Source organism: Coenobita brevimanus, chromosome 95 (assembly GCF_032717465.1).
Source record: "Coenobita brevimanus isolate Jiangsu-jjx chromosome 95, ASM3271746v2, whole genome shotgun sequence".
Classification (NCBI taxonomy): domain Eukaryota; kingdom Metazoa; phylum Arthropoda; class Malacostraca; order Decapoda; family Coenobitidae; genus Coenobita; species Coenobita brevimanus.
This window is the reverse complement of record NC_137048.1, coordinates 27,496,085-27,521,211: the sequence shown is the minus strand read 5'-3', so window position 1 is coordinate 27,521,211 and position 25,127 is coordinate 27,496,085. Positions and strand designations below refer to the sequence as shown.

Below are 25,127 nucleotides of genomic sequence, written 5' to 3'. Positions count from 1 at the left end.
AGATGAAGATGGTGAAGAAGAATGGAGTGCGTTTCGTGAGATGAAGATCATGAAGAAGAATGGAGTGCGTTTCGTGAGATGAAGATTGATGAAGAAGAATGGAGTGCGTTTCGTGAGATGAAACCACAAAAATGGAATGTGTTTTCGTGAGGAAGTGAAGAATGGAGTGATTATGTAAATAGATGAAAAATGAAGTTCTTTTGGTGAGATGAAGAATGCAATGCATTTTCGTGACGAGATGAAGGAGAGTGACGTGCGTTTTCGTGACGAGATGAAGAACAATACTGATGTTTTTATTTCAAGACATCTCAGGACTCGTAAAAGGCCACTTAAGGATACGAAGATGAGGACAGGGGGTGACTCTGAAGGGATGGAGTTGTGGAGTGGTGTGGGATGCATGGAGTGTGGAATATTGCTGGTGGTTTGAGGTGTGGCATTGTGTGGAAGGTGGGGATGAAGATGCAGGTGACGTTGATGGATAAAGAAGATGGATGGGTGTGAAAAATGTGGAGGGTGGTGTTGATGATGCAGACGGAGCTGATGGGTAAAGGTGGATGGGTCTGAAATGTGTGGATGTGGAAGGTGAGAATGAAGATGGTGGAGTAAAATGCATAAAAGGTGGATGGGGAGAGTGAGACAGATGAACGAGGGTGTGGATGAAGAAAAATGCAGAGGTATAGAAAATGGCGATGTAAAAGGTGAGGATGAAAATGAAAGTGAAATAAGGTGCATGGAAAAGGTAGATGGGAGTGTGAAAAAGATGAATGAGGATGTGGAGAGTGTAGGTGACGTGGATGTGGAAGATGAGGATGAGGATGAAAGAGGAGTAAAGTGCATGAAGGAAAAAAAAAAAGTGGATGGAGGTGTTAGAGAAAAGTGTGTAGAGAGTGAGGATGAAGGGGAACGTGAAGTAAAATGCAGATAAGTGAAAACTGTGAATGTGGAAGTGGAGAGCGAAGATGAAGACGGAGAAAAATGCATAGGTGTAGGAACGAGGATGTGAAAGTGGAGATGAAGGTGAAAGTGATGTAAAATGCATAAAAAAGTGTGAAAAATGTGACTGTGGACGTGGAGAGCGAGGATTAAAACTAAAGAAAATGCAGAGGAATAGAAAACGTGGATGTGGGAAGGGGTAACTGTGCTAAGTGGACTATGATGGCCGGGCGATCCTTTCCTTCTGTTTCTTCACGAATTCCATGGCCACTTTGTCGTTGGTCCGCGTCTCCAGCACCCTCAGGATGGAGTTTTCTGAAAGTGGAGGAAAGGAGTGGAGTTAGGGGCCATCATCATCATCATCATCATCATCGTCAATTTGCTTACTATCATCACTCAGTAGCACCAACATCGTCTTCGGAACCATCACCACCACCATCACCACCTCCAGCAGTATCATCATCATCATCATCATCATCATCATCATCATCATTACCCCTTTTCCCACTATATAAAAGACTTGGTAAGATCCAGAAAAAAGATATTACAATGCACTTCAGATTTAATATTAAACCGCTCGATTTTTAGGAATGATCTCAGATGTAAATAAATAAATGGATAAATAAATAAATAAATAAATAAAGTAAAATCATCTGGCGTTAGTCTCTATAAATACCTGAGTGTGACCATGCCAGGGAAAGAGGTTAGCCCATTCAGTACGATGACGGCTTTTGGGCCCGCTAAATTCGGTGACGTCCTTGGAGTTAGGTTAGGTTAGGTGAGATGTTAGGCGTCTCTCTCTCTCTCTCTCTCTCTCTCTCTCTCTCTCTCTCTCTCTCTCTCTCTCTCTCTCTCTCTCTCTCTCTTCATAAAGTGCTCCATACCTGGGTCTTTCTGGAACATAAGATTCAGCTCGATTGGCTTGAGTCCGTGGAAGTTGTCAACGGATGAGGATGACGCCACAACGCCAGGGATTGTGTTGAGGGAGAGGAAGGCCTCCCCGCCGAAGTCGTTGCAGGTGATGACGTCGTGGTCCATCAGGGTAAACAGGATCATTGCGCCCTCCGCCTGGCAGCTTTCGAGGGTTGCGGGGCTGTGGAGGGTTAAGTAATCAGTATAGTGGAGAGGGACGCCTTCATGTGGTGGCACTGATATGGTGGCTCAGCTTCCTGATTATACAAAGGTCAGTCAACTCCTTCCCTCTCCCCTAAAAGGACGATGGTGAACTGCAGGATGAGTGCAGCTTCAGCGTGTAGTCCACCAGGTTCTCGTTTCAGATTTTCAGGCTTCAACTGTTGTTATTACTACACTTACTGGATAAAAAAAAGAAACAATATTTCGTATAGTTCGATTGATGGCCAAGTGTAGTGAGACGAGTGTTTCAGTTTAACTATAGCGCATTAACATTAAGCTAACAAAGAACCCCAACTCCCTTTCAGCTCAGGTGATGGCTAAGTTTAGTCAGAATGGTGGGTCAGTTTAAGAATAGCGCGCTTACTCTAAACCTGACGAAGATCCCTAACTCCTTTCAATTTGGCTGATGGCCTAGCGTGTTCTTTGAGAGATTGAAGGGAGGGAAATAACAATACTGGTAAAGCTAATCAGCGCACACACACACACACACACACACACACACACACACACACACACACACACACACACACACACACACACACACACACACACACACACACACACACACACACACACACACACACACACACACACACACACACACACACAGAATAAAATAAAGTGCCGTACAACTCAAAGCACTCGTCGAAGAGCGGGTGGAGAGTCTTCTTGTGCACGTTGGTCTGCTGTTGTGCCGCCCCGGGGAACAGACGACGGGGCAGGAGCTCAATCACCACGAATGGGTCGCTGAAGCCTGCCGGAGAGGGAAGGGGGTCACTGGCTCGTATTGTGGGTGGCATGGAAGGCCTCGTGGTGCCTCATCTTTAGCGATTTCTTTGTATATTGCATCTTAACTTTGTCTTGGATGGCAGGGTGTGTGTATGGCTTTATTATTGACACTCTTCCTCCTCCTCCTCCTTCTCCTCCTCCTTCTCCTCCTCCTTCTCCTCCTCCTCCTCCTCCTTCTCCTCCTCCTCCTCCTCCTCTTATCACTACTACTACTACTACTACTACTACTACTACTCCTCCTCCTCCTCCTCCTCCTCCTCCTCCTCCTCCTCCTCCTACTCCAACTACTACTACTACTACTATTACTACCACCACCACCACCACCACCACCACCACCACCACCACCACCACCACTGCTACTATTACCACTGCCACCACCACCACCACCACCACCACCACACTACAACCCTCCCCTCGCCCCACTCACCATTGGGATCTAGAGGTATAACATTCCTAGCCTGCAGGACTTCGACACAGAGGGAGTCGTGGTTGAAATACACCCTCACAAACAGGGACCCATACTCCTGGGCCTCTGTCCTCTCCTGCTCCATCAGTCGCTCCATGTGGTACATCTCTATCAGGGTCTCTGTGGTCGTCTTGTGCAGCTGCGGGAGAGATGGGAGACTGGATAGCTTGGTTGGTAGATGGGTAGATAGGTAGACTGATAGATAGGTACGTACGCAGAGATAGTGATGGATAGATAAACAGATAGAGGGAGGGAAGGAGAGAGATGACCGTGTAGTGTCTGTCTATCAGGGTCTCTGTGGTCGTCTTGTGCAGCTGCGGGAGAGATGGGAGGCTGGATAGCTTGGTTGGTAGGTGGGTAGATAGGTAGACTGATAGATAGGTACGTACATATAGTGATGGATAGATAAACGGATAGAGAGAGAGAGGGAAGGAGAGAGAGATGGCCGTGTAGTGTATCTCTTGTCAGGGCCTCCGTTGTGGTCTTGCGCAGCTGCTGGAGAGAGATGTGAGGGTTTCGGTGGATAGGTAGGTAGGTAGGTACGGTAGGTAGGTAGGTAGGTAGGTACGGTAGGTAGGTAGGTAGATAGGTAGATAGGTGGGTGGGTAGATAGATAGATAAACAGGTACGAACATATAAATAGATCGGTAGATATAGATACATTGATAGATTACTGTGCTGATAGACGGACAGGTAGCTTGTAGATAGATAGATAGATAGATAGAGAGAGAGAGAGAGAGAGAGAGAGATTGAAACTACAGCAACACGAAAACAGATAAGAATTTATAAGTGTGTTTTAGAACTGGGCTTAGAATTGACGTCAACTGAATGCCAGAAGGTCAAAGGGAATGTGAGAGCAAAGAGAAGGGTCAAGAAGTAAAATGAATAATAAAAGAAAAAGAACGAAAATATAGTAAAAAAAAATGGAAGACCGAGTGTGCAGTACAGAACAGGAAAATATCCATAAAAGCTATAAAGTGTCCTTGAAATGTCAAAGGCGAGAGAGAGAGAGAGAGAGAGAGAGAGAGAGAGAGAGAGAGAGAGAGACTGGCAAAATATCCTTAAACGCCATCAAACTTTTTCGGAATGTGAGAGAAAAATATGTAGGTAAGAGAAAGAAATAAAATGAAAAGGAGTGCCAGCCAGTAGGGAAACTGAAAACGAGAGAGAGAGAGAGAGAGAGAGAGAGAGAGAGAGAGAGAATAAGAAGAGGTCAATAAACGCCATCAAATGTTTTCGGAATGTGTGTGTGTGTGTGTGTGTGTGTGTGTGTGTGTGTGTGTGTGTGAGAGAGAGAGAAAGAGAGAGAGAGAGAGAGAGAGAGAGAGAGAGAGAGAGAGAGAGAGAGAGAGAGGGAGAATAGTAAAAGGTCAATAAACGCTTTCAAACGCTTTCGAAATGTGAGAGGGATGGTGAGAGGGAAGGATGTGAAGGCACTGGAGCGAGAAATAACTGGGGATTAATCACAGAGAAAGGCTGGAAGAAGAGATAAGAGGGGAGAGAGTGTGAGAGAGTGAGAGACAGGGGGAGGGGTGACAGGATTCCGGCGAGAACTGTGCAAATACGGGGAAGATATGAGAGAGAGAGAGAGAGAGAGAGAGAGAGAGAGAGAGAGAGAGAGAGAGAGAATTTAGCAAGACTGATAAAAATTCCATAATACTCATGAATGTATGGAGGTGTTGGATTGTGAAATGTTCAAGTGTGTTCAAGTGCAGCGTACTGAAGTGTGAAGTGTTCAAGAGTGAGGTGTTCAGGTATGACCTCCACTTTAAGCTGCCTCTCTGACGTTGAAGTGTGAGTTGTTCAAGTGTGCATGGTCTGTTCGTGTGAGATTACGAAGACACAACAAACCCTGAGATGCGTATCTAGCGTGTTCAAGCGGGAGATGTTCAAGTGTGAGGTGTTCATGTGTGAGGAGTTCAAGTGTAAGGTGTTCACCCACCCTGAGCTGCCTCTCGAGCGTTGAGTACTGTGGGCCCTGGAGCGCCTCCTGCAGCAGACCACGGTTGTGTGCGTGGAAGAAGCACCGAAGCAATTCCAGCGCCTCGTATAGACGCACGAAGAACGCTGCTTGCTTTTCCTGGGGGTGAGGAAGAGGGTTTGAGGGGGTAACAGCACAGGTTAATAAAACGGAAAATGATTAATTAATATGAAAAGTGACCGCCAGACTCCAACTAACCTCACATGACCTCGCATGACTCCACCTGACCTCATATCCTCACCTGACCTCTCTTAACCCCGCTTGACCTCAAACTGACCTCGGTATCCTTGCCAATCTGGTCGTGCAACGCGTTGAGGACCCCGAGCCACAGAAGGTAAAGGAGGCGGTTGAGGTTGTTCTTGAGTAGGGCTGCTGAGTACGGGCGTAGGGAGGCCTGGAGACGCTCTAAAAGGGGCCTCACCGCCTCTTCGACAGGAAGGGAATCCGGGGACCAGGCCAGGTGGAACACGTCCTTCTGCAGCTCCACTCGCATCTGGCCCAGATGAGAGAATGCAGTTAAGCTCACCTAGCCTTAGAACTAATTAGCACCTCCAATCGGGAGTGTCCGCAGGATTTTTTGAAAGGGGGGGCAAAATAAAATAAATTATACATATATGTGAGGTTATAATATATCAAAATATACACACTCCAAATAGACATAGGCATATACTTACATGAGTTACATGACTTACATCAAATGCATAGTGACAGAATGCATGAATTGACTCAAAGCACTCAATCATCCTTGAACAAGAACTGAAGTCATCGAATTCCAAGGGGGGGCAAGTGCCCCCCCTTGTCCCCACCCCTCCGGACGTCCATGCCTCCAATCCGATCACGTATTTTAATAGTTTACACGTGCTACACCCAGGTGATTTTATTCAGCTGAGGAAAATCTTCTCGAACTGGAGGATGTACTGGAGGCACCTCTAACCTCTCTGACGGAAAAAGTCTCTCCCAAGCTGAGTAAAATTCTCTGGTGGGAGCTTAAATAAAGTCTAAGAAATGTCCTCTGGCTTAAAATGGCTACCTAAGTGCACATAAAGTATAGTCTTGCCTAAAGATAAACTTCCAGCTCATTCTAATCTAGGTAATGCTGAAGTTTGTCTGTGCTAACTTAACGTGATCTATGCTAACGTGGCTTAGTGTGTGAGACAAGGCAGTGTGAGGTGTGGTAGAATGGGGTGTGTCAGTGTGGTGTGTCAATGTGCAGCTTTATAGTGAGTGGTGTGGTATGGTGTGATACTTTGGAAAGAGAGAGAGAGAGAGAGAGAGAGAGAGAGAGAGAGAGAGAGAGAGAGAATCATGTTTTACCCATTTACGCCCAGTGTCCATGGTATAGGACGGAACTCTGCATTTTCAAAATTTAATAAAGAAGAGACCTATGAGCATTGCGACTATGAGCCGATAGGCAGAGGGCAGTACGCTCAATACTCTTCCAGCACAGTCCCTCACACAGGAACCCTGGGAGCTAACGGGTTAAGCACTGGCATATCTATAATTTTTCTTTAAGCAGAGAGAGGACAGATGGAGGGTGAATTAGAAGGAGGCGGAAAGGAGGAGGGGACGGGGTCGTGAAGAGGAGAGGAAGGTGAACAGATAGAAATAAAAATATGGGAAGGAAAACTATCTAATTGTAACGATACACAGAAGTCGCATTCAGGTGCATCATAATGTTCATTCCATGACTATGTAATCCTTATAAACCATACTGCATTTAAACACACGGTACATGGAGATTGTAATTGTAATGATACCTAGAAGCTGCATTTAGCTGCATCACAATTTTCTTTCCATGACTATGTAATCCTTATAAACCATACTGCATTTAAACACACGGTGCATGGATATTTCCAGGTTCATAAGGGAGGTTGCTGCGATGAAGTAACTAGGAGGGATGGAGGACGATGGGGGATGGACATGGGGTAGGGAATGGATGGGGGAAGGGAGAGGGAGGTGTTGGGGGATGATATCGGTGGGGGAGGAGGTAGGGGTAAGTGGAGGGGATGATGAGATTGGATGGGGGGGTGGAGGGAGGCGGAGAGGGGGTGGTTTGGGGGGGGATGCGCAGACTGGATGCGCGGGAGGAGATCGTCCTGCAAGCTTTTGTTACAGCCTAAGTAAACTTTCCATACACTCGTACTGCCTTATTCTTTCACTTCTTCCGTTATCATCTGAAGGACTGGGGAATCAGAAGATGTACTTATACACTGCAATTAAAGCTGGAGGTGTCATTTGAGGGTTGTAATTTAATACATCTGGCAACTTAGGTATGCTGGGGGGTCGAGGATAGGAGCCGTGAGATATGTACTCTGTTGCCCTCAATAAATTTCAAGCACATTTTTCATTAACTAATCCTCGGTTTCTGCTGTCAAAAGTATGGCAGATTGCAATGGGGATGAAATTGTATTAGTGGAAAGACAGACGTGGCAGCGATACTATTGGTTTTTATGCTTTGTTTAATCAGTTGAAACTATGGGAAACATCAGGACAAGCACGCCGGGTATGGGCCTCTGTTTCTGGTTAGAGCGACCGGCTTTTCTCAGGAGACTGGTTTGATTATTGGGCATCCGTATTTTTTTCTCAGTGTTTTTGCGTGTGTGAGGGACTGGCCTATTAGGAGTTATTCAAGAGCTCTCTGACTTGGAGTGCACGTGAGGAGGACATCGAGGAGTGACAATGAAGTGAGTGTAGACGGAATTATAGATTTCGCTACCGGTTTGAACATGTCGGTAGGTAGGTAGTTAACGGTGAAGGAAGGATTTCGGGAGATTTATGGTACCTTGTGGTTAGGTAGGTACAGTAGTGAAGATCAGTAAAGCAGAAATGTGAAGGGCTGAATTACACTTTGGTTGTCTAGTAGGTAGGTAGGTGAGTTGGTAGGGAAATGAAGAATTTAATTAACAGCCAGTGAAGGAAGGACACGTATGATGTCATGATGTTCTTGTAGTTAGCTAGAATGAAAAATATGGGTAAGTAGGTACATGTCAACCTACCTATCAATTTATCTTTATTTCTCTGCTTATTTATGTTCCTGTAGTTAGCTAGAGAGAAAAATAGATAGGTAAATAGGTATCATTATCTCTTTATTTGTCTGTTTATTTATCTGTTTATCTATGTCTGCCTGTCAATAGTCTTAATCTCGGAGAGGATTTCCTCAAACACTTTCCCTCCATGCTGCCATGTCCTACACCATCAAGCTTCCCTTCTTCCAACGCACACCACCCTGATTCACATACTTCACTTCATCCGATTCCTCACCTTATCCTCGGTCTACTCCTCCTTCTTCCTCCGCCACCTGATCCTCGGTCTCCCTCTTCCTCGCCCATCCACCTTACCCTCGGTCCCTCTTTCCTCCTCCCCCTCCACTTTATTGTTGGTCTTCCCTCACCACCTTATCTTCTTTTCCCCCTCTTCGTCGCACCTCCACTTTATCCTCAGTCCCCTCTCCTCCTTCCCTCCACATTATCCTCGGTGCTCCCTCTCCTCTTCTCCCCTCCATCTTATCCTCGGTCGCCCCCTCCTCCTCTCCCCTCCACATTATCCTCAGTTTCCCCCTCGTCTTCTCTCCTCTTCCTCCTTACTCACATACGCTCTTCTCGAAACACCCTCTCCCTCCCCCACATACAGTATAAATGTTCGAATACACAGTCAATCGTTAAACATGAATACAAGAGGAGAGTGAAAATAAATAGTGATAATTAATAACTAAAATGAATGCCCATTGGCGTATGTATCAGTCTCCATTTATTACAGGAGAGGTTAATGGTTGCAGTCTTTTTTATTATTATTATTATTATTATTATTATTATTTTTAGATTTTGGATTGCCCTTTTGTTTTGTTTTTTTGTTTGTTTTTTCCCTACCATTCAGCCATTCTGTTGCAAGTTTTGAATGGCTTATTATTGTCACGTAAGTTTGGTGTAAATTTAATCTCCACTTGATCAAATGTGACAAAATCAGGGCTTTAACTTCAAGAGAAATTTGCCTAAGCATGGAGGTTTTTGTGGCTAGATCTGAGTGGAGTTACATCATCAGGTAAATCTGGCAAAAATGTGGTGTCAAATAAAGAAGTTGTTGGGACTAAACACAAAGGCTTAGTAGTCAAGGGAAAATTATTAACAAAGCAGTTCATGTATTTTTAACCTTGCCTACCAAAACTTATTGTGACCTAACAGGGATGTGAAAATTAATGTTCATTCGCTTGCATAGCCTACCAATCTCCGTTTATAACAGTAGAGGAATGACTACGAGAGCACCAACAATACTTCCTGATTTACGAAACACATGCAAATTGATTTACGGAACGCCTGTAAATTATTCGCTATTACTCTCGCACCACAATAATCATAGAAGTCTAGTTGGCGGTGAACACACACACACACACACACACACACACACACACACACACACACACACACACACACACACACACACACACATACATACACACAGACATACATACACACAGACATACACACACAGTCTTTCTCAGTTTTATGTATGCTCATTTACAATCGACGGAAGTTACGAATAATTTTATCTTGACTGATATAATTGATTTTACGGATGGTTCGATTTGCTCACGATGTATCCGTTCACCAAATATTATTACCCTTGTAGATGATTCACTACGACAAGTGGAAATGTTGGGTAAGAGAGAGAGAGAGAGAGAGAGAGAGAGAGAGCTTGATGTCTTTATTTTCTCTAACTTTTGGGTTCTGAAGATGGGTTCTGTTTAGCCCTAAGTGATGAGAAAAAAAAGACTTCAAGCTCTAACCTGTGTCTCTCTCCCTCACCCAAAAGACTTCAAGCTCTAACTTATGTCTCTCTCCCCCAACCAGAAGACTTCAAGCTCTAATCTGTGTCTCTCTCCCCCACCCAAAAGACTTCAAGCTCTAACCTGTGTTTCTCTCGCCCACCCAAAAGACATCAAGCTCTAACTTATGTCTCTCTCCTCCACCCAAAATTCTTCAAGCTCTAACCTGTCACTCTCTCCCCCACCCTACATTACTACCTTCGATTATTGTACTGTATATACCATTTGCATTTCCTTATAGTCTTTTAATTGGATCTCTTTCTAAACTGCAGGTAAGGGTGATGAAGCTTGAGGTTGTCCATAGTCATCATTTACATTCTGACAACTGTGTAAGGTATGTGAATACTATGCAGTTTGGGTTATCTTTAATATTTGATGATTTACGAAACTGATAATGGGAAGATGGGATTCAATGTAGCCAACTTTATGGTGGCTATTAGGAATGTATGGAATTTAGTGTATTTAGAATGAAGATAATTTGAAAGTAATTGGGTAATAATTTTTTTTTTTAATGGAAGAGATAGGCGCAGCGTGTGAGGTGGTTTGTGGAGTGAGGAGGAGATACAAGGGTGTGCAAGGGACAGCATGGTGGAATGATGAGGTGAAACAAGCTGTGGAACAAAAGAAGAAGGCATATAGTGAATGGTTAGCCAGTAGAGGTAGGGGAGAAGATGAGAGAGAGAAGAGAGAGGTATATGTGAGCAGGAGAAGGGAGGTGAAGAGACTGGTGAAGGAGAGTAAGAAGAAAGTGGATGAGGAGTTTGGGAGGAATCTGAGTGTGAAATGGAGGGAGAGTAAGAAATTGTTTTGGAAGGAGGTAAAGAAAGTAAGGCAGTGTGAAAAGGGAAATAGTAGGGGAGTGAAAGATAGGAATAATAGATTGTTGGTGGAGAAGAGAGAGAAATTGAGGATATCGAAGGAACACTTTGAGGATTTGTTGAATGTAGAGAGTGAGAGCAGTCCGAGTATAAGTGGTTGGGGAATGGCTGGGAGAAGAAGAGATGAGAGGAGGGAGGAAGAGATCAGTAGGGCGGAAGTTGTGGAAGCAGTGAAGAAGATCAAGTTGGGAAAGGCCCCAGGAATTGATGGAGTGTGTGGTGAAATGCTGAGGTATGGGGGTGAGATTGTTGTGGAGTGGATATGGAAGTTGTGTAGATTGGCTTGGGAAGAGGGAAGGGTTCCAGAGGACTGGAAATCAGGTATAATTGTTCCTTTATACAAAGGAAAAGGGGAGGGAGAAGTATGTGGTAACCATAGGGGTATTTGCCTTCTTAGTGTGTCTGGTAAAATATATGGTAGAATACTCATTGATAGGGTTAGGCATATGACAGAGGAGCTAGTTGGAGAAGAACAAGGGGGATTTAGGAAAGGAAAAGGGTGTGTAGATCAGATATTTGTTCTAAGATGTTTAGTGGAGAAGTATCTAGAGAAGGGAAAGAAAGTGTATGCTGCCTTCATGGACTTGGAGAAAGCTTATGACAGAATAGATAGGCAAGGTGTGTGGAAGGTGTTAAGAATATATGGAGTGGATGGGAAATTGTTTAATGCTGTGAAGAGTATGTACGAAGGAGCTAGGGCTACTGTGCGAGTGGATGGTGAGCTGAGTGAGTTCTTTGATCTCAGTTTGGGACTGAAACAGGTTGTGTGATGTCTCCATGGCGGTTTAATATATACATTGATGGGGTTGTAAAGGAGGTGCAAGGTAGGGCAGTGGATGTGTGGGTGGCTCTAATGAATGAGGGTGAGATTTGGAAGATTCCGGTGTTACTGTTTGCTGATGATACAGTATTGTTGAGTGAAGATGAATGGGAGTTGCAAGGTTTGGTGAATGAATCTGGGACAGTGTGTAGGAGGAGGAAGCGGAAAGTTAATGTAAACAAAAGTAAAGTTATGGTGTTTGAGAGGAATTAAGTCACAGAATGTACAGTGAGGTTGGATGGTGAGGATATGGAGAATGTGAGTGCATTCAAGTACTTGGGTAGTGTGATGAGTAAGGATGGAACTTTGGGGGATGAAGTGCGCGAAAGGGTACAGCAGGGAAGGAGGGTTGTTGGTTCACTGAAAGCAGTGATGAGAAATAGGGAGGTGAGTATGGAAGTTAAGAAGTCACTGCATGATAGTATTGTGATCCCTACCCTGACGTATGGAAGCGAGTCGTGGACCTTGCAAGAGGGAAACAAGTCAAGGGTGAGAGCAGTGGAAATGAGTTACTTGAGAGGAGCATGTGGAGTGACATGGAGGGACAGGTTGACGAATGAGGAAGTGAAGGAACGTTGTGGGGTGGATGTGGATGTGGTTGAGAAGATTAGGAGAAATACACTGAGGTGGTTTGGACAGGTGGAGAGAATGGAGAATGGAAGACTGACTATGAGGGTGTATGTAGGTGAGGTGGAGGGAGGGAGAGGGAGGGGTATACCGAGGATGAGGTGGAGGGATGGAGTTGAGAGGTATATGAGGGAGGGGGGGGTGAGTTGGGGGGAGAGTAGTCAAATGGTGGGTGACAGAGCGACTTGGAGGCTTATTGTCTGCGGCCACCCTTTGCAGGATTAGGGCGTCGGGCTATAGATAGAGAGATAGATTTTTTTTTTTAAGTTTGATGATTTACGAAACTGATAGTGAAATGAAAGGAGTTTGTTATGTAACCTACTTTATGAGGGCTGTTAGGACTGTACGGAATTTGATGTATTTGGAATGAGGATAATTTATAAGTAATTGGGTAATCATTGAGTTAGTTTAAAGGTTTGATCTGATAATTTACGAAACTTATTGTGGAACGAGAGGACGTTGTTATGTAGCTTACTTTATGGTGGCTATTACGACTGTACGGAATTTAGGGTATTTAGAGTGAGGATAAGAGCGAGTGAATATTTGAAAGTAACAGGGTACTCATAAGGAAACGTTCTTGTGATTGCTAAATGGAGTGAGATGTAATTTGAGTGGCCATTAATGAAGAATAAGTAGCCTCTTTAATTGATGCTTAGATTACAAGGAAATCTGATATACTTGTAGGCCTAGAATGGGGTGATTATGGAAGAAATAAGGCTATCATGAGGGGAGAGAGAGAGAGAGAGAGACTAAAAACGATGCTGAAGGATAAAATAGAGGAGCATAAGAAATAATGGAAGCTTAAGGTGGCGAAAGGGGGAGAAGAAGTAAGGTGAGGGGGAGGCTTGGAAGCGTGTTTCATTTATTTATTTTTATTTATTTTTTACAGCCACCCTTAATAACTGGGACTAACTTCGACCCATATAGCAAGCTGCGTGCGTCAGTATTCGTATTAGCTTCATATAAGGAAGATAACTTAAAAAATATATATATAATGAAACGTACTATAACGCCTCACAAGCAAGACAACGTAAAAAAAAAAGGCGTCATGGAGCTGGGAATATTATTATTGATATTACATATAGCCTAGTAAATCTTCCAAAATTACGAATCACCAGTTACATAAGAAAATCGAAATAGGGAAAATAGTACAAAACGAATTGAACTTTTTATTATAGGCGTCATGGAGCTGGTAATCTTGCTGTTGATGTAAATAGTAAATATCCAACTACGAAAACTGCCATGAACTAATTAATTAAATGATAGGTAATGAATCACTATTAAAAAAAAAAAAAAACGTTGTTGTGCTAAATTAACCGACCTTCTCAGCAACCGGGGTCATGGAGGTGGTAATTTTGCTGTTGATATTACTATTTATCCTAGTAAATATCTTAAATAATAAATCTACAAGGGTGTGAACGAATGAGAAGAAAAAGGAGTTTTAGTGCCAAATTAACCGACCTTCTCAGAAACGGCGGTCATGGAAGTGGTAATCTTGTTGTCGATGTTGCTAATGGCCTCGTACACTAAGCCGGTGATGTGCTCCGTGTACGTGCATCCTCCCTCACTTACTCGTGGGTCCTGCGCGTCCAGCATTTGGGTGACGGGTTCTGTCTGGAAGAGGATTTAGGCGATTTCGTTCACCCATCGTCTAATCCATCAAACACGTACTCTTTATTCAGTTTTCATTCACTCATCGTTCTCTAACCACTTGTTCAGTTATCACTGACGCACAGTTCACTCATCATTCACTCATCAATGACACCATTAACTCGTCATTCACTGCTCATTAAATTACCATTCATTCATCAATGACTCACCATACACTCATCATTCACTTACCATTAACTCGCCATTCACTCATCCTTCACTCAGCAGGCCCCATTTACTCATCCGTAGCTCATCATTTCATTCAATATTCACTCATCTTTCACCCACAGTCTTCTTAGTATCCACTTATCCTTCACTCACCATCCACTCATCCTTTAATCCACCATCAGCTTTTCCATTACTCACCATTCACTCCTCCAACTCACCATTCTCTCCTTCATCTCACCTGCAACTCATCCTGCATCAGACTGAGTGAATATCTGACATGCTCCATATTATTGACGGTGATACAAAGCTGTTGCGCTCTCTCGTCGTCCGTGGTGTCCGTGGAGAGGGTCTGAAGACGCTGCTGGAGGAGGCTCACGTAGTAGTCGCCGACGCTGGACATAGTCTGTAGGGAAGGGGTAGTGGGGGTGGGTAAGGTACAGAGACTTTGAGAGCATGTATAGATGGAAGGTGTTATGGAGTGGACTTGTGGTGGTTCTTGGTTAGCTACTTGGAAAGAGAGAGAGAGAGAGAGAGAGAGAGAGCTAATCTACCCTAACCTAACGTAACCTAACCCAACCCAACCCAACCCAGCCCAACCCAGTCTAACCTAGCTTAATTTTACCTAACAGAACCGAGCCTAAACCCACCCAAATCCAACTCATCCCAGCTAAAAGTAACCCATCCCATCCAACCCACCTAAACCCAACGTATTTTGCTCCAACCCACACTAGTCCAATCCATCTAAGCCGAACCCACCCCAGCCAACCAAACCTCACTTAACTTGACCTAATCCAGCCTCACCTAGCCTAACCTTACCTTACCTTATCTTACCATGCCTTACCTTATCTTACCATGCCTTACCTTACCTTTCCTTACCTTCCCTTCCCTTACCTTAATTACGCTAACCTAACTTAATCAGACAACCAAACCCGACTAATCTAAGTCCATCTCACCTCCATCATCTTGACAATGAGCGTGTAGGCAGAGCATGGGTCGGGCCAGGCCAGGTGTCTCCAAAAGGTCTTCATCAGGTAGTAGCAGGTAGTACAGTCCACAGCCGACGTAGTGTACTGTGGAGGGGGGGGGGGGAGGAGAGGTTAGAAAGAAGTTTATATAAAATTACTGATAGGGGGGGTGAGGGGACAGGCTAGGGAGACGATAATAAACACTACCGAATTACATGAATCCAAGACCAGACAGCGGCAAGGTTACATAAGAGTAAAATCATTAACATCATCCCTAGCTTGTTTCCTTAGTTAACATGGAGGAGAGGGGGGAGTATTTCGAGTAAGACCTTTGGAACGAACATGAGGAGAATATCCCAGCTCCATGTTTCCCTGCGAGTAAGATAACACTTCCTAAACCAAATTTCCTTCACCTAAATACAAAACGAAATAATAAAAAAACGGAAAATATATACCGCTAGAAGTACTACGGTAATGCACTCTGACCCATTACGAAACCCCCCCCAACGTTACCTGTACGGGCTCTCCTGTATTGGCCACCCTGTCAGTGAGTATGGCCACCCTAATGCGACAGTACATGCGAAAGGCTGAGACGTCCACCCAGCGACTCACGGCGGGCAGGAAGTGTCTCCATACCGTACCCAAGATTAGTTTGCCTCGCTCATTCGCAGGCACGTGCTCTTGGAACCTGTGGGGAGGGGGGAGTAGGTGGGTGAGTAGGTGGGGGAGTGCGTGTGTGGATGGGTGGGTGAGTGGGTGGGAGGATGCGTGCGTGAATGGGTGGATGAGTGAGTGACGAGTAAGTGAGTTCTGTGGGTGGGTTGGTAAATGAGATTAGCTTACGTTTGTTGTGGGATGTTGGCTTTGTGTGTGTGTGTGTGTGTGTGTGTGTGTGTGTGTGTGTGTGTGTAAATAGTGTGCAGGTGAGTGGGTGTGGGTGTGGATGTCTGTATTGGGATTATGGCAGCTGTAGAGGGTATGAGAGTATGTAGTAAGTGGCTGAGTAGGTAGGCAGGGGAGGAAGGAGGATGGATTAAATATATTGGGAAGTGAAAGTCGTAGAAGTAAGGTGAATGTAAATGCAGATGAGAGAGAGAGAGAGAGAGAGAGAGAAGAGAGAGTAATGTTGGTGTTAGTTATCAAGCTCTGTCCTATATGTAAAGCTCTCTCATATTTAAAGAGCTCTCCCGCCTGTATAAAGCTTTTCCTGCTATCCACAAAGTTCTCTCACGTACCTGTAAAGCTCTCCCACCTATCTATAAAGCTCTCCTACCCATCTAGAAAACATAAGCACCCACCTGGAGAGCTCTGCGAGGGCGAGGTAGAGCATGAAGGGACTGGTAGAGCAGTGGGGGTTGTAGAAGGGAGGCTCTTTGCTCAGCTCAAGCTCTCTCAGTAACGCACACATCTGCCACACCTCGTTTTCTATGTCCTCTGCGACCTGGATAGAAAAAGAAAATGGGGAGATAGAAGAATGGATGTTGTTATAGGTGTTTTTGTTAGAGTAACGTATTATCGCCATTGTCATTATAATTGTCATCGTCACTACCATAGCTCATTATTTTTTTGTCATCATCATCATCATCATCATCATCATCATTATCATCATCATCATCATCATCATCATCACTATTTTACATGGTAGGCTGTATTAATTTCTCTTAACCCCCGACGCACACACTCTTCTCCCTGTTAATCATTATTCTCTCTCTCTCTCTCTCTCTCTCTCTCACTTTTATGATTAATAGCCACATCGTTACAAAAATCCAGTTTAATCTTTCAAGTGACTGAACATCAATCACTCTCTCTCTGATTAGATACCCAAGGCCCCCCTCCCCCAAAAAAAAGAAAAACAAAAGTATATTATTAAAAAGGAGGGACCAAATTTTTAGCTTCCCTATGGTATATATAATTTTTTCTTTAATTTTTCCCCTCATGGGTCTTTTCTCTGGTTGGATTGACTGAATGTGCAAGAGTTGTAAATAAACTGGTGGATTTTTTTTTTTATAGCGCTGAAAATCGCTAAGTACAGTCGGTCCAAAAAATTAGGTCCATTCAGGCGATGGATGGCAATAAGGGATTTTTTTGTGAGATTTTTTCCTTATGACAAAATATTTGAGGATTTACTGTGTGTTTTTCGTGTCATTTAAAATTCCTACTTCCATGGACTCTCTCTTGATGGACTGTGTGTGTGTGTGTGTGTGTGTGTGTGTGTGTGTGTGTGTGTGTGTGTGTGTGTGTGTGTGTGTGTGTGTCTCTCTCTTACCGTTGCCGGGAGGCGTAGCGCCCTCCTGTAACCCAGCGGGGCTATATGGCCTTAGTTGCCTAGCTCGGGGAATTCATTTCTCCATTTCTCTCTCTCTCTCTCTCTCTCTCTCTCTCTCACACACACACACACACACACACACACACACACACACACACACCTCACCTGTATGATCGTCAGCACTTTCAATGTATCTTCCGAGAGCTGAAAGTGAGAGAGACAAAAGAAGTAAAACACGTCTTAGTTCATTTTAAAAATACTTTTCAATATAACATTAACATCTAACACAGTTCCTAAATTCAGGCCAATAAATAAATAATAATAAAACTAAATCTTGCAGTTTATATACATAGTGACCTTTAAAGCATTCTGTATCTCAGTGTGTATATATAGCAAGTATTTACAGGCAGGTGTTGTGTTCTGTGATTAAGAAAGGTTAAAGTTGAACGAGGCGATGTGGGTTAGTAGATAGTGTGAGAGTGACCGTGGCTGTGTGAAATGAACGAACCTATATGGAAGTGAATAAAGGGATGTTGAACTGAATAAAACTGTGGAAATCAAAGAAGCAATTTAGAAGTGATGGGAGCTATGTTGAAGTGAAGGAAGTTATATGGAAGTGAACGAAGCTGTGTGGATGTGAAGGAAGTAATGTAGCTTTGTGGATGTGAAGGAAATAATGTTAACTGAATAAAATTATGTGGATCAGCGATTTGCGATTTGACAAAACGTGAAGAAATAAGCCACCCACACCCATCCTAACCCAGCCTAACCAAACATAGCCCAACCCAACCTTCGCAGTCTAATTCAACACAACCTAAGCCCAGCAAACCCCTATTTACCGTCCAGCCTAACTCAGACCAACCCAGTGTAATATAATTTAACCTTACCCAACACATCCCAGGCCAGCACAGCCCAACGCAACCCCATCCCATCCCATCCCATCCCATCCCATCCCAACCCAACTCATCGTAACCAACTTTACTGAAACCTCGAGAAATGGAAATCTGCGGACCGTCCTTAAATCTCAAACATAAATAAACTACAAAAAACGCGTGTTGTCAGTCAGTGTAAAATAGTTAACTCGTCCCTCAAGGTTAAAGAGTGAGGTGACGTGGCGGGTCCTGTCGTTCAATGGAATCAGGTCACGATGAGGTTAGGGTAGGTCATCGCTTTAGTAGGGTAGGTCAGGGCATGGATAGGTGGGATTGTTTATTGTATGAGCGAGCTTGGTTAGTGAAAGGAACTGATGATACCCATTATGGCAGCGTAATATCAAGGGTCGTTGTCGCTTGTTTGTGTGAGTTAGGACAGGTTTCAATAGGGTTAAGTCACAGTTGTATCCCTTCATGGTTGGGTTGAGTTAGGTTAGATTTGATTAGGTTAGGTTAGGCTTGGATGGGCAAAGCTAGGTTAGGTTAGGTTAGATTAGGTTAGGTCAATCCTTTGGGCTGGGCTAGGTTAGATATGTTGGGTTAGGTTGGCTTAGGTCTGCAGGATGAGGCTTAGCTAGGTGAGTTTAGATTAAGTTAGATTATGCTGCTTTTGGTAACTCATCATACTAGAAATATTCAGCTGTTGCATCCTACACATTCTAAGCTGAAAAGAATATTTGATTATTCCTAGAACATTTTTTTTTTTAAATAATGAAGCTTACCAGTTTTTCGAAAATCTTGTAATTTAGTGCCACGTAGGGTATTTTGAGGCCCGTTCTGAAAATATAAAGAAAATCAGTTATTAGGATGAAGAATAGGCTTGTAAAGAAGAAGGTATGTTGAATAGTAAGAATATTGTGCATCTTTTGATTTATAAATGTGTGAAATGGTGGTGAATGTGAGACGAACGTTTAAGTGCGAGATTACCGTATATGTTATTCTGAATCATTATTATCATCATTATCATCATCATCATCATCATCATCATCATCATCATCATCATTAACCACACACCGCACCACACCACATAACACACTGTGGGATGGGATGGGGTAGAGGTTAGGTGTTGGTGTGGGGGGAGCAGGGGGGAGAGTAAGCTACTTAATCCTTCGTTGTTATGCACAGTGGAGCCTGATACTACCCCCTCCCCTTGCATCTACCCCCTCCCATTCTCCCTGCCCCCTTCCCTCCCTCAACCCCCTCCCTTTCCCTCAACCCCCTTCCACTCACTTCCTTTTTCTCTTGTTTCTCTCCTCCCACCTTTCCACTTCCTTCTCCTCCCCTTCCTTTCACCCTCCCTTCCCTTTCCTTCCCTTCCCTTTCTTTCCTTTCCCTTCCTTCCCTTCCCTTCCCTTCCCTTCCCTTCCCTTCCCTTTCCTTTCCTTTCCCTTCCTTTCCTTTCCTTCCCTTCCCTTCCCTTCCCTTCCCTTCCCTTCCTTTCCACTTCCTCCCATCCATCCTTTTCATTCCACTTTCATTCCCTCTCCTCTTTTCAGCTTCCTTCCGTTTCCTCTTTCTCTTCTTATTTCCCCTTTCTCCTTCCCTCCATTTCTCCTCTTTCCCTCCTCTGCTCTCCTCCTTTTCTCATCTTTCCTTTCTCTTCCTCCTTTCTTCTCCCTTCTCTCCCTTTCCTTCCTCTTCGCTTTCCTTTTCTTTTTCCTTCATCCTTATCCCCTCTCCATTCCTCTTGTTCACTCCAACCCTATCGTCCTCCCTCTCTCCTTCCCTCCCTCCACCATCTCTCCCTTTTTCCATCTCCCCCTACTGTCTTCCCTTCCGTTTTTATCCTCTCTCTCTCTCTCTCTCTCTCTCTCTTACACACACCCACACCCACACTTATACACAATTCTCCCCACTTCTCCTCCCACTTTACTTCCCTGTCTCCTCCTCCCCCTCCCCCCCATCCCCTCTCCCTCGTTCCATCACACATCCCCCCTCCTTCACTTCTTCCCCCTCCCCCTCCAATCCCTCTGCCCCTCCTCCCCTTCCCTCCACTCCCCTCTATTCTTCTCCCTCTTTCCCCTCCTCCCCCTCCCCTCCCCTTTTTTCACCCTGTTCCCTGATTGCTGCCATTGAGAACGACTCTTGTCAGCGATCAACGTAAAGATCTTTCAAGGAGACGTCCGCTAAATCACATAATGGTGGTGGTGATGATGATGATGATGATGGTGATGATGATGGTGGTGGTGGTGGTGGTGAAGGATAGTAGAGTGATGACGTTTGTGATGATGATGAAGTCGATGATGATGATGATGATGATGATGATGATGGTGATGATGATGGTGGTGGTGGTGGTGGTGAAGGATAGTAGAGTGATGACGTTTGTGATGATGATGAAGTCGATGATGATGATGATGATGTTGGTATTATTATTATTATTATTATTATTATTATTATTGTTGTTGTTGTTGTTGCTGTGGCTATTTTTGTTGATGTTGTTGTTGGTGGTGGTCGTGGTACTACTATTGTTAATTATTTTTATTATTGTAATAATAATAATTATTATTATTATTATTATTATTATTATTATTTATTATTATTATTATTATTATTATTATTATTATTATTATATTATTATTATTATTTCTATTATTATTATTATTATTATTATTATTATTATTTTTGTTATTATTTTCATTTTCATTATCATCATCATCATTTTCTCCACCAGCGTCATCCTCATCAACATTATCATTCTCATAATCATCACTATCACCTGCAACGCCATAATCACCAGCACCATTACCATCACCATTAGTCAGATCATCGTCATCATCATCATTACCATCATGACCATTACCATACCATCAATTCAGCATCGTAATCACAATAACATCATCGCCACCACCATCACCACCACCACCAATCATCATCAGCATCATCACCACCACCATCATCACCACCACCGCCACCACCACCATCATCACCACCAAAGCTTGCTACGTGGAAATATCAATTTAAAACGCCGTACTAATTGGACCATCGCAAAGTGCCCTAATAGTTGTAATATATTTGTCATTGAGTGTTAATAAGTTGCAAGTTGTCCTGTTGCATCTAATTGGGAAATATTTTTGTTGCCGTTTCGCTGATAATTCCATGGGGTTATTACCAGCTGCGATAGCGGAACTGGTATTATATTTAAATTGTCTGTCTGCGTGTGTGTCTGTTAGCACGATAACGTCGCTACCGCCCAAAGTATCATCACAAATTTTACAGGTGTGTAGTAGAAAAAATCGACCACGAGTTCGAAATTGGTGCAAATAGGTGAAGGTCTGTCTGTCTGTTACCACGATAACTTCGCAACCACTCAAGGTATCATCACAAAAAATTACAGGTGTGTAGGAGGGATGAAAATCTCCAACGAGTATTGTTTTCAGTTTGTATGTCTATCTTTTTTTTTTTTATGCGAGGAAGAAGGAACCAAAGGCCATGAGCCCGCAATAAGAGTTCCCTCCAAGAGAAAAACAAAATATAAGAGAGAGCCAAATTCAAGATCCGATCATTTCGAGATGCCTGGACACACTGCGTTTGAAAGACTGGAGATCATAGGCAGCAGGAAATACAGACAGAGGGAGACAGTTCCAGAGTTGACCTGTTGCATAAATGAAGGACTGAGAGTAACGGTTAACTCTTGCATTAGAGAGTTGGACAGAAAAAGGATGAGAATTTGCTGCTAGACGGGTGTTACGCGCCCGTCATAGAGGTGGAGGAATGCATGCAGACAGTTCAGAGGAGCAGTGACCATTAAAGTAGCGATAGAAAAGAGATAAAGATGCAACAGTGCGGCGAAGAGACAGAGGTTGAAGGGAGTCAGTAAGAGGAGGAGAGTTAATGAGACGAAAAGCCTTTGACTCCACCCTATTGAGAAGAGCTGTATGTGGGGAGCCTCCCCACACATGAGAGTTGTACTCCACACAGGGGCGGATAAAACCCCTGTATAGAGTCAACAATTGTGCAGGGGTAAAGAAAGAACGGAGTCGGCTTAGTACACCCAATCTCTTGGAAGCAGATTTTACAAGAGATGTAATATGATCTTTCCAAGATAAGTCCCGAGTAAATGAAACCCCAAGCATGTTCAAGGATGATGCAGGATTAAGCTGAATATTATTAAACATTAGTGGGTATACCTGTGGAAGATTTTGACGGGTTGATAGGTGTAAGAACTGAGTCTTAGTTGCATTAAAAACAAAAAGATTATTTTTACCCCAGTCAGAGATACGAGCTAAGTCAGACATTAGGTGTGCCATAGCCTCATCCCTTGTTTGTTGAAGTAACTGCTGAGATGGGCGTTGTGGGAACCGAATGGAAAGGTGAAGGGTGGAGTCATCAGCGTATGAGTGGATAGGGTTAGATGTACAGCTTAGAAGATCATTGATGAATAAAAGGAAGAGAGTTGGTGATACGACAGAGCCCTAAGGAACACCACTGTTGATAGATGTAGGAGAAGAACGATGGCCGTCTACAACAGTGGCTATAGAACGACCAGAATGGAAGCTAGCGATGAAGGCACAGATAGAAGGATAGAAACCGTAAGAGGGCAGTTTGGAATTTAAAGATTTATGCCAGACTTGATCGAAAGTCTTGGAGATGTCAAGTGCAATGGCAAAGATTTCGCCAAAGTCCCGAAAGGAGGATGACCAGGAGTCTGAAAGGTAGGTGAGAAGATCGCCAGTGGAGCGTCCCTGACGGAACCTGTACTGACGATCAGAAAGAAGGTTGTGATAGGAAAGATGCCTTAAAATTTTTCTATAGAGAATTGACTCGAAAACTTTTGAAATACAGGACGTTAAAGCAATTGGACGATAGTTGGAGGGTTGGGAGTGGTCACCCTTCTTTGGGACTGGCTGAATGAGAGCAAACTTCCAGCAAGAAGGAAAGGTACAAGTTGACAGACAAAGGCGAAAGAGTTTGCCTAGGCAGGGTGTAAGCACAGAAGCACAGTTCTTGAGTACAACAGGAGGAACTCCATCAGGCCCATATGCCTTGTTAGTATTGAGGCCAGTGATGGCAGAAAATGCATCAGCTGAAGGAATTTTAATGTCAGCCATGAGGAAGTCAGAGGCGGGAAGTGATAGAGGAACAGCACCGGAATCGTCTAAGGTGGAATTGGAGGAGACAGTCTGTGCGAAGAGATCTGCCTTATCAGTAGAAGAAGTAGCTACAGAAACATCAGAGTAGAAAAGAGGAGGGAGGGATGATGAGGTAAAGTTGTTAGAAAGGTTTTTGGCAAGGTGCCAGAAGGAGCGGGAAGAATTCGAGTTGGAGAGTTGAGAGCATTTAGTACGGATGAAATTATTTTTAGCAGAGCGAAGAACAGACTTAGCACGATTCCGGGCAGAAACGTAAAGATGATGTGATTCAGGGGTGGGTTGGCTCCGGTACCTTTTGTAGGCCCTCTCCTTGTTGCGGACAGTTAGCACGATAACTTCGCAACCGCGCAAGATATTATTACAAAATTGTGCTGGTGTGTAGTAGGGATGAATATACGAGTTCGAAATTGGTGAAAGTAGGTGAAGGTCTGTGTGTCTGTTACCACGATAACTTCGGAACTGCTCAAAATATCATCATAGAAGTTTACAGGTGTGTCGTAGGGATGAAAATCTCGTACGAGTTCGACATGGTGAAAGTAAGTCAAGGTCAAGGCCATATTCCGAACCGCGCTAGATATTTATGGGATCGCGGCTTGTGTGATTCCCCCTTTGGGGGGCCTCTAGTTATTATTATTATTATTATTATTATTATTATGATTATTATTATTAAGATTAGTATTATCATCACCATCATCATCATCATCATTATTATTATTATTATTATTATTATTATTACTATTTTACAATAGTGAATATATGCATGGGTAAAGATAGGGTCCAGCCAACTGAGCCTCCCATACTCATGTCGTAAAAGCATGGTTATAGTTCTCCAGCTTCATCTGTAGGTTTAGGGCGAGGTGTATGGCGAGACATGAGAGTGAAGTGTCCTATCACCACTACCACACATAACCCTAACACCACCACTGCCACCAGCACATACTCAGGCCACCACCACTACCACCACCATATACTTCTACGACCAGTACCACCACTGTGTATTCCTACCATCGCCACTACCACCACCATCACATACTCCTACCACCGCTATTACCACTATGTACTCATATTCCTAACACCCCCCCCACCCCCACCACAACGTACTCCCACCACCACCACCACCACTGCAGACAGCAAAACTTAGTCCCAGATAACGAAATGTAGTCCCTTATACTCACGACGTAAAAGCATGTTCGTAGTTCTCCAGCCCCGACTGTAGGTCGAGGGCGAGGTGGATGGCGAGACGAGATAGCGACTCCAGCGCTACATCTCCCCCCGTGGCGATGCTGGCCTCCCGGTGACGGTCATACCTGTAGGGGGGATGCGAGGAAAGGGGGGGATTAAAAGGGAGATGACTGTGGTATTATAAAATGCTTCACCTGGGACGAATAGGTTACCTGGGTATTAATAGAAATTGGGAGGGGGGTTTATTTTATGTGTGGAGGGATTTATAGTTTATCTGGGTGGGATTTTGGTGATTTTGGTATGTTTATTTTTTTACGTGGATTTATACTGCTGCCTAGGTGTATATAGGAGTGTGTGTTGAAGATGTAGTTTACGTACAGATTGCGGTATTGGTAATTGTTGTAGAGCTGTTACCTTACTTATACTT

At 43.8% G+C, this 25,127-nt stretch overlaps 1 protein-coding gene across 1 annotated transcript in view; it reads right to left on the bottom strand.

Annotated features, from left to right (window-relative positions):
* Nucleotides 1–1,014: 1,014 nt before the first annotated feature.
* Nucleotides 1,015–25,127, bottom strand: part of LOC145413129 (BAI1-associated protein 3-like) — a 332,548-nt gene continuing 308,435 nt past the window's right edge. The window contains exons 16-29 of the mRNA XM_080282847.1: nucleotides 24,694–24,825; nucleotides 19,151–19,205; nucleotides 17,662–17,700; nucleotides 16,529–16,671; nucleotides 15,744–15,918; nucleotides 15,219–15,335; nucleotides 14,504–14,668; nucleotides 13,909–14,061; nucleotides 5,581–5,796; nucleotides 5,265–5,402; nucleotides 3,284–3,461; nucleotides 2,698–2,821; nucleotides 1,818–2,026; nucleotides 1,015–1,248 (exon numbers count right to left, since the gene is read on the bottom strand). Of these exons, the coding sequence (XP_080138973.1) occupies nucleotides 1,151–1,248; nucleotides 1,818–2,026; nucleotides 2,698–2,821; nucleotides 3,284–3,461; nucleotides 5,265–5,402; nucleotides 5,581–5,796; nucleotides 13,909–14,061; nucleotides 14,504–14,668; nucleotides 15,219–15,335; nucleotides 15,744–15,918; nucleotides 16,529–16,671; nucleotides 17,662–17,700; nucleotides 19,151–19,205; nucleotides 24,694–24,825 (1,942 nt within the window). The 3' untranslated portion in view covers nucleotides 1,015–1,150. The remainder of the gene's footprint in view (nucleotides 1,249–1,817; nucleotides 2,027–2,697; nucleotides 2,822–3,283; nucleotides 3,462–5,264; nucleotides 5,403–5,580; nucleotides 5,797–13,908; nucleotides 14,062–14,503; nucleotides 14,669–15,218; nucleotides 15,336–15,743; nucleotides 15,919–16,528; nucleotides 16,672–17,661; nucleotides 17,701–19,150; nucleotides 19,206–24,693; nucleotides 24,826–25,127) is intronic.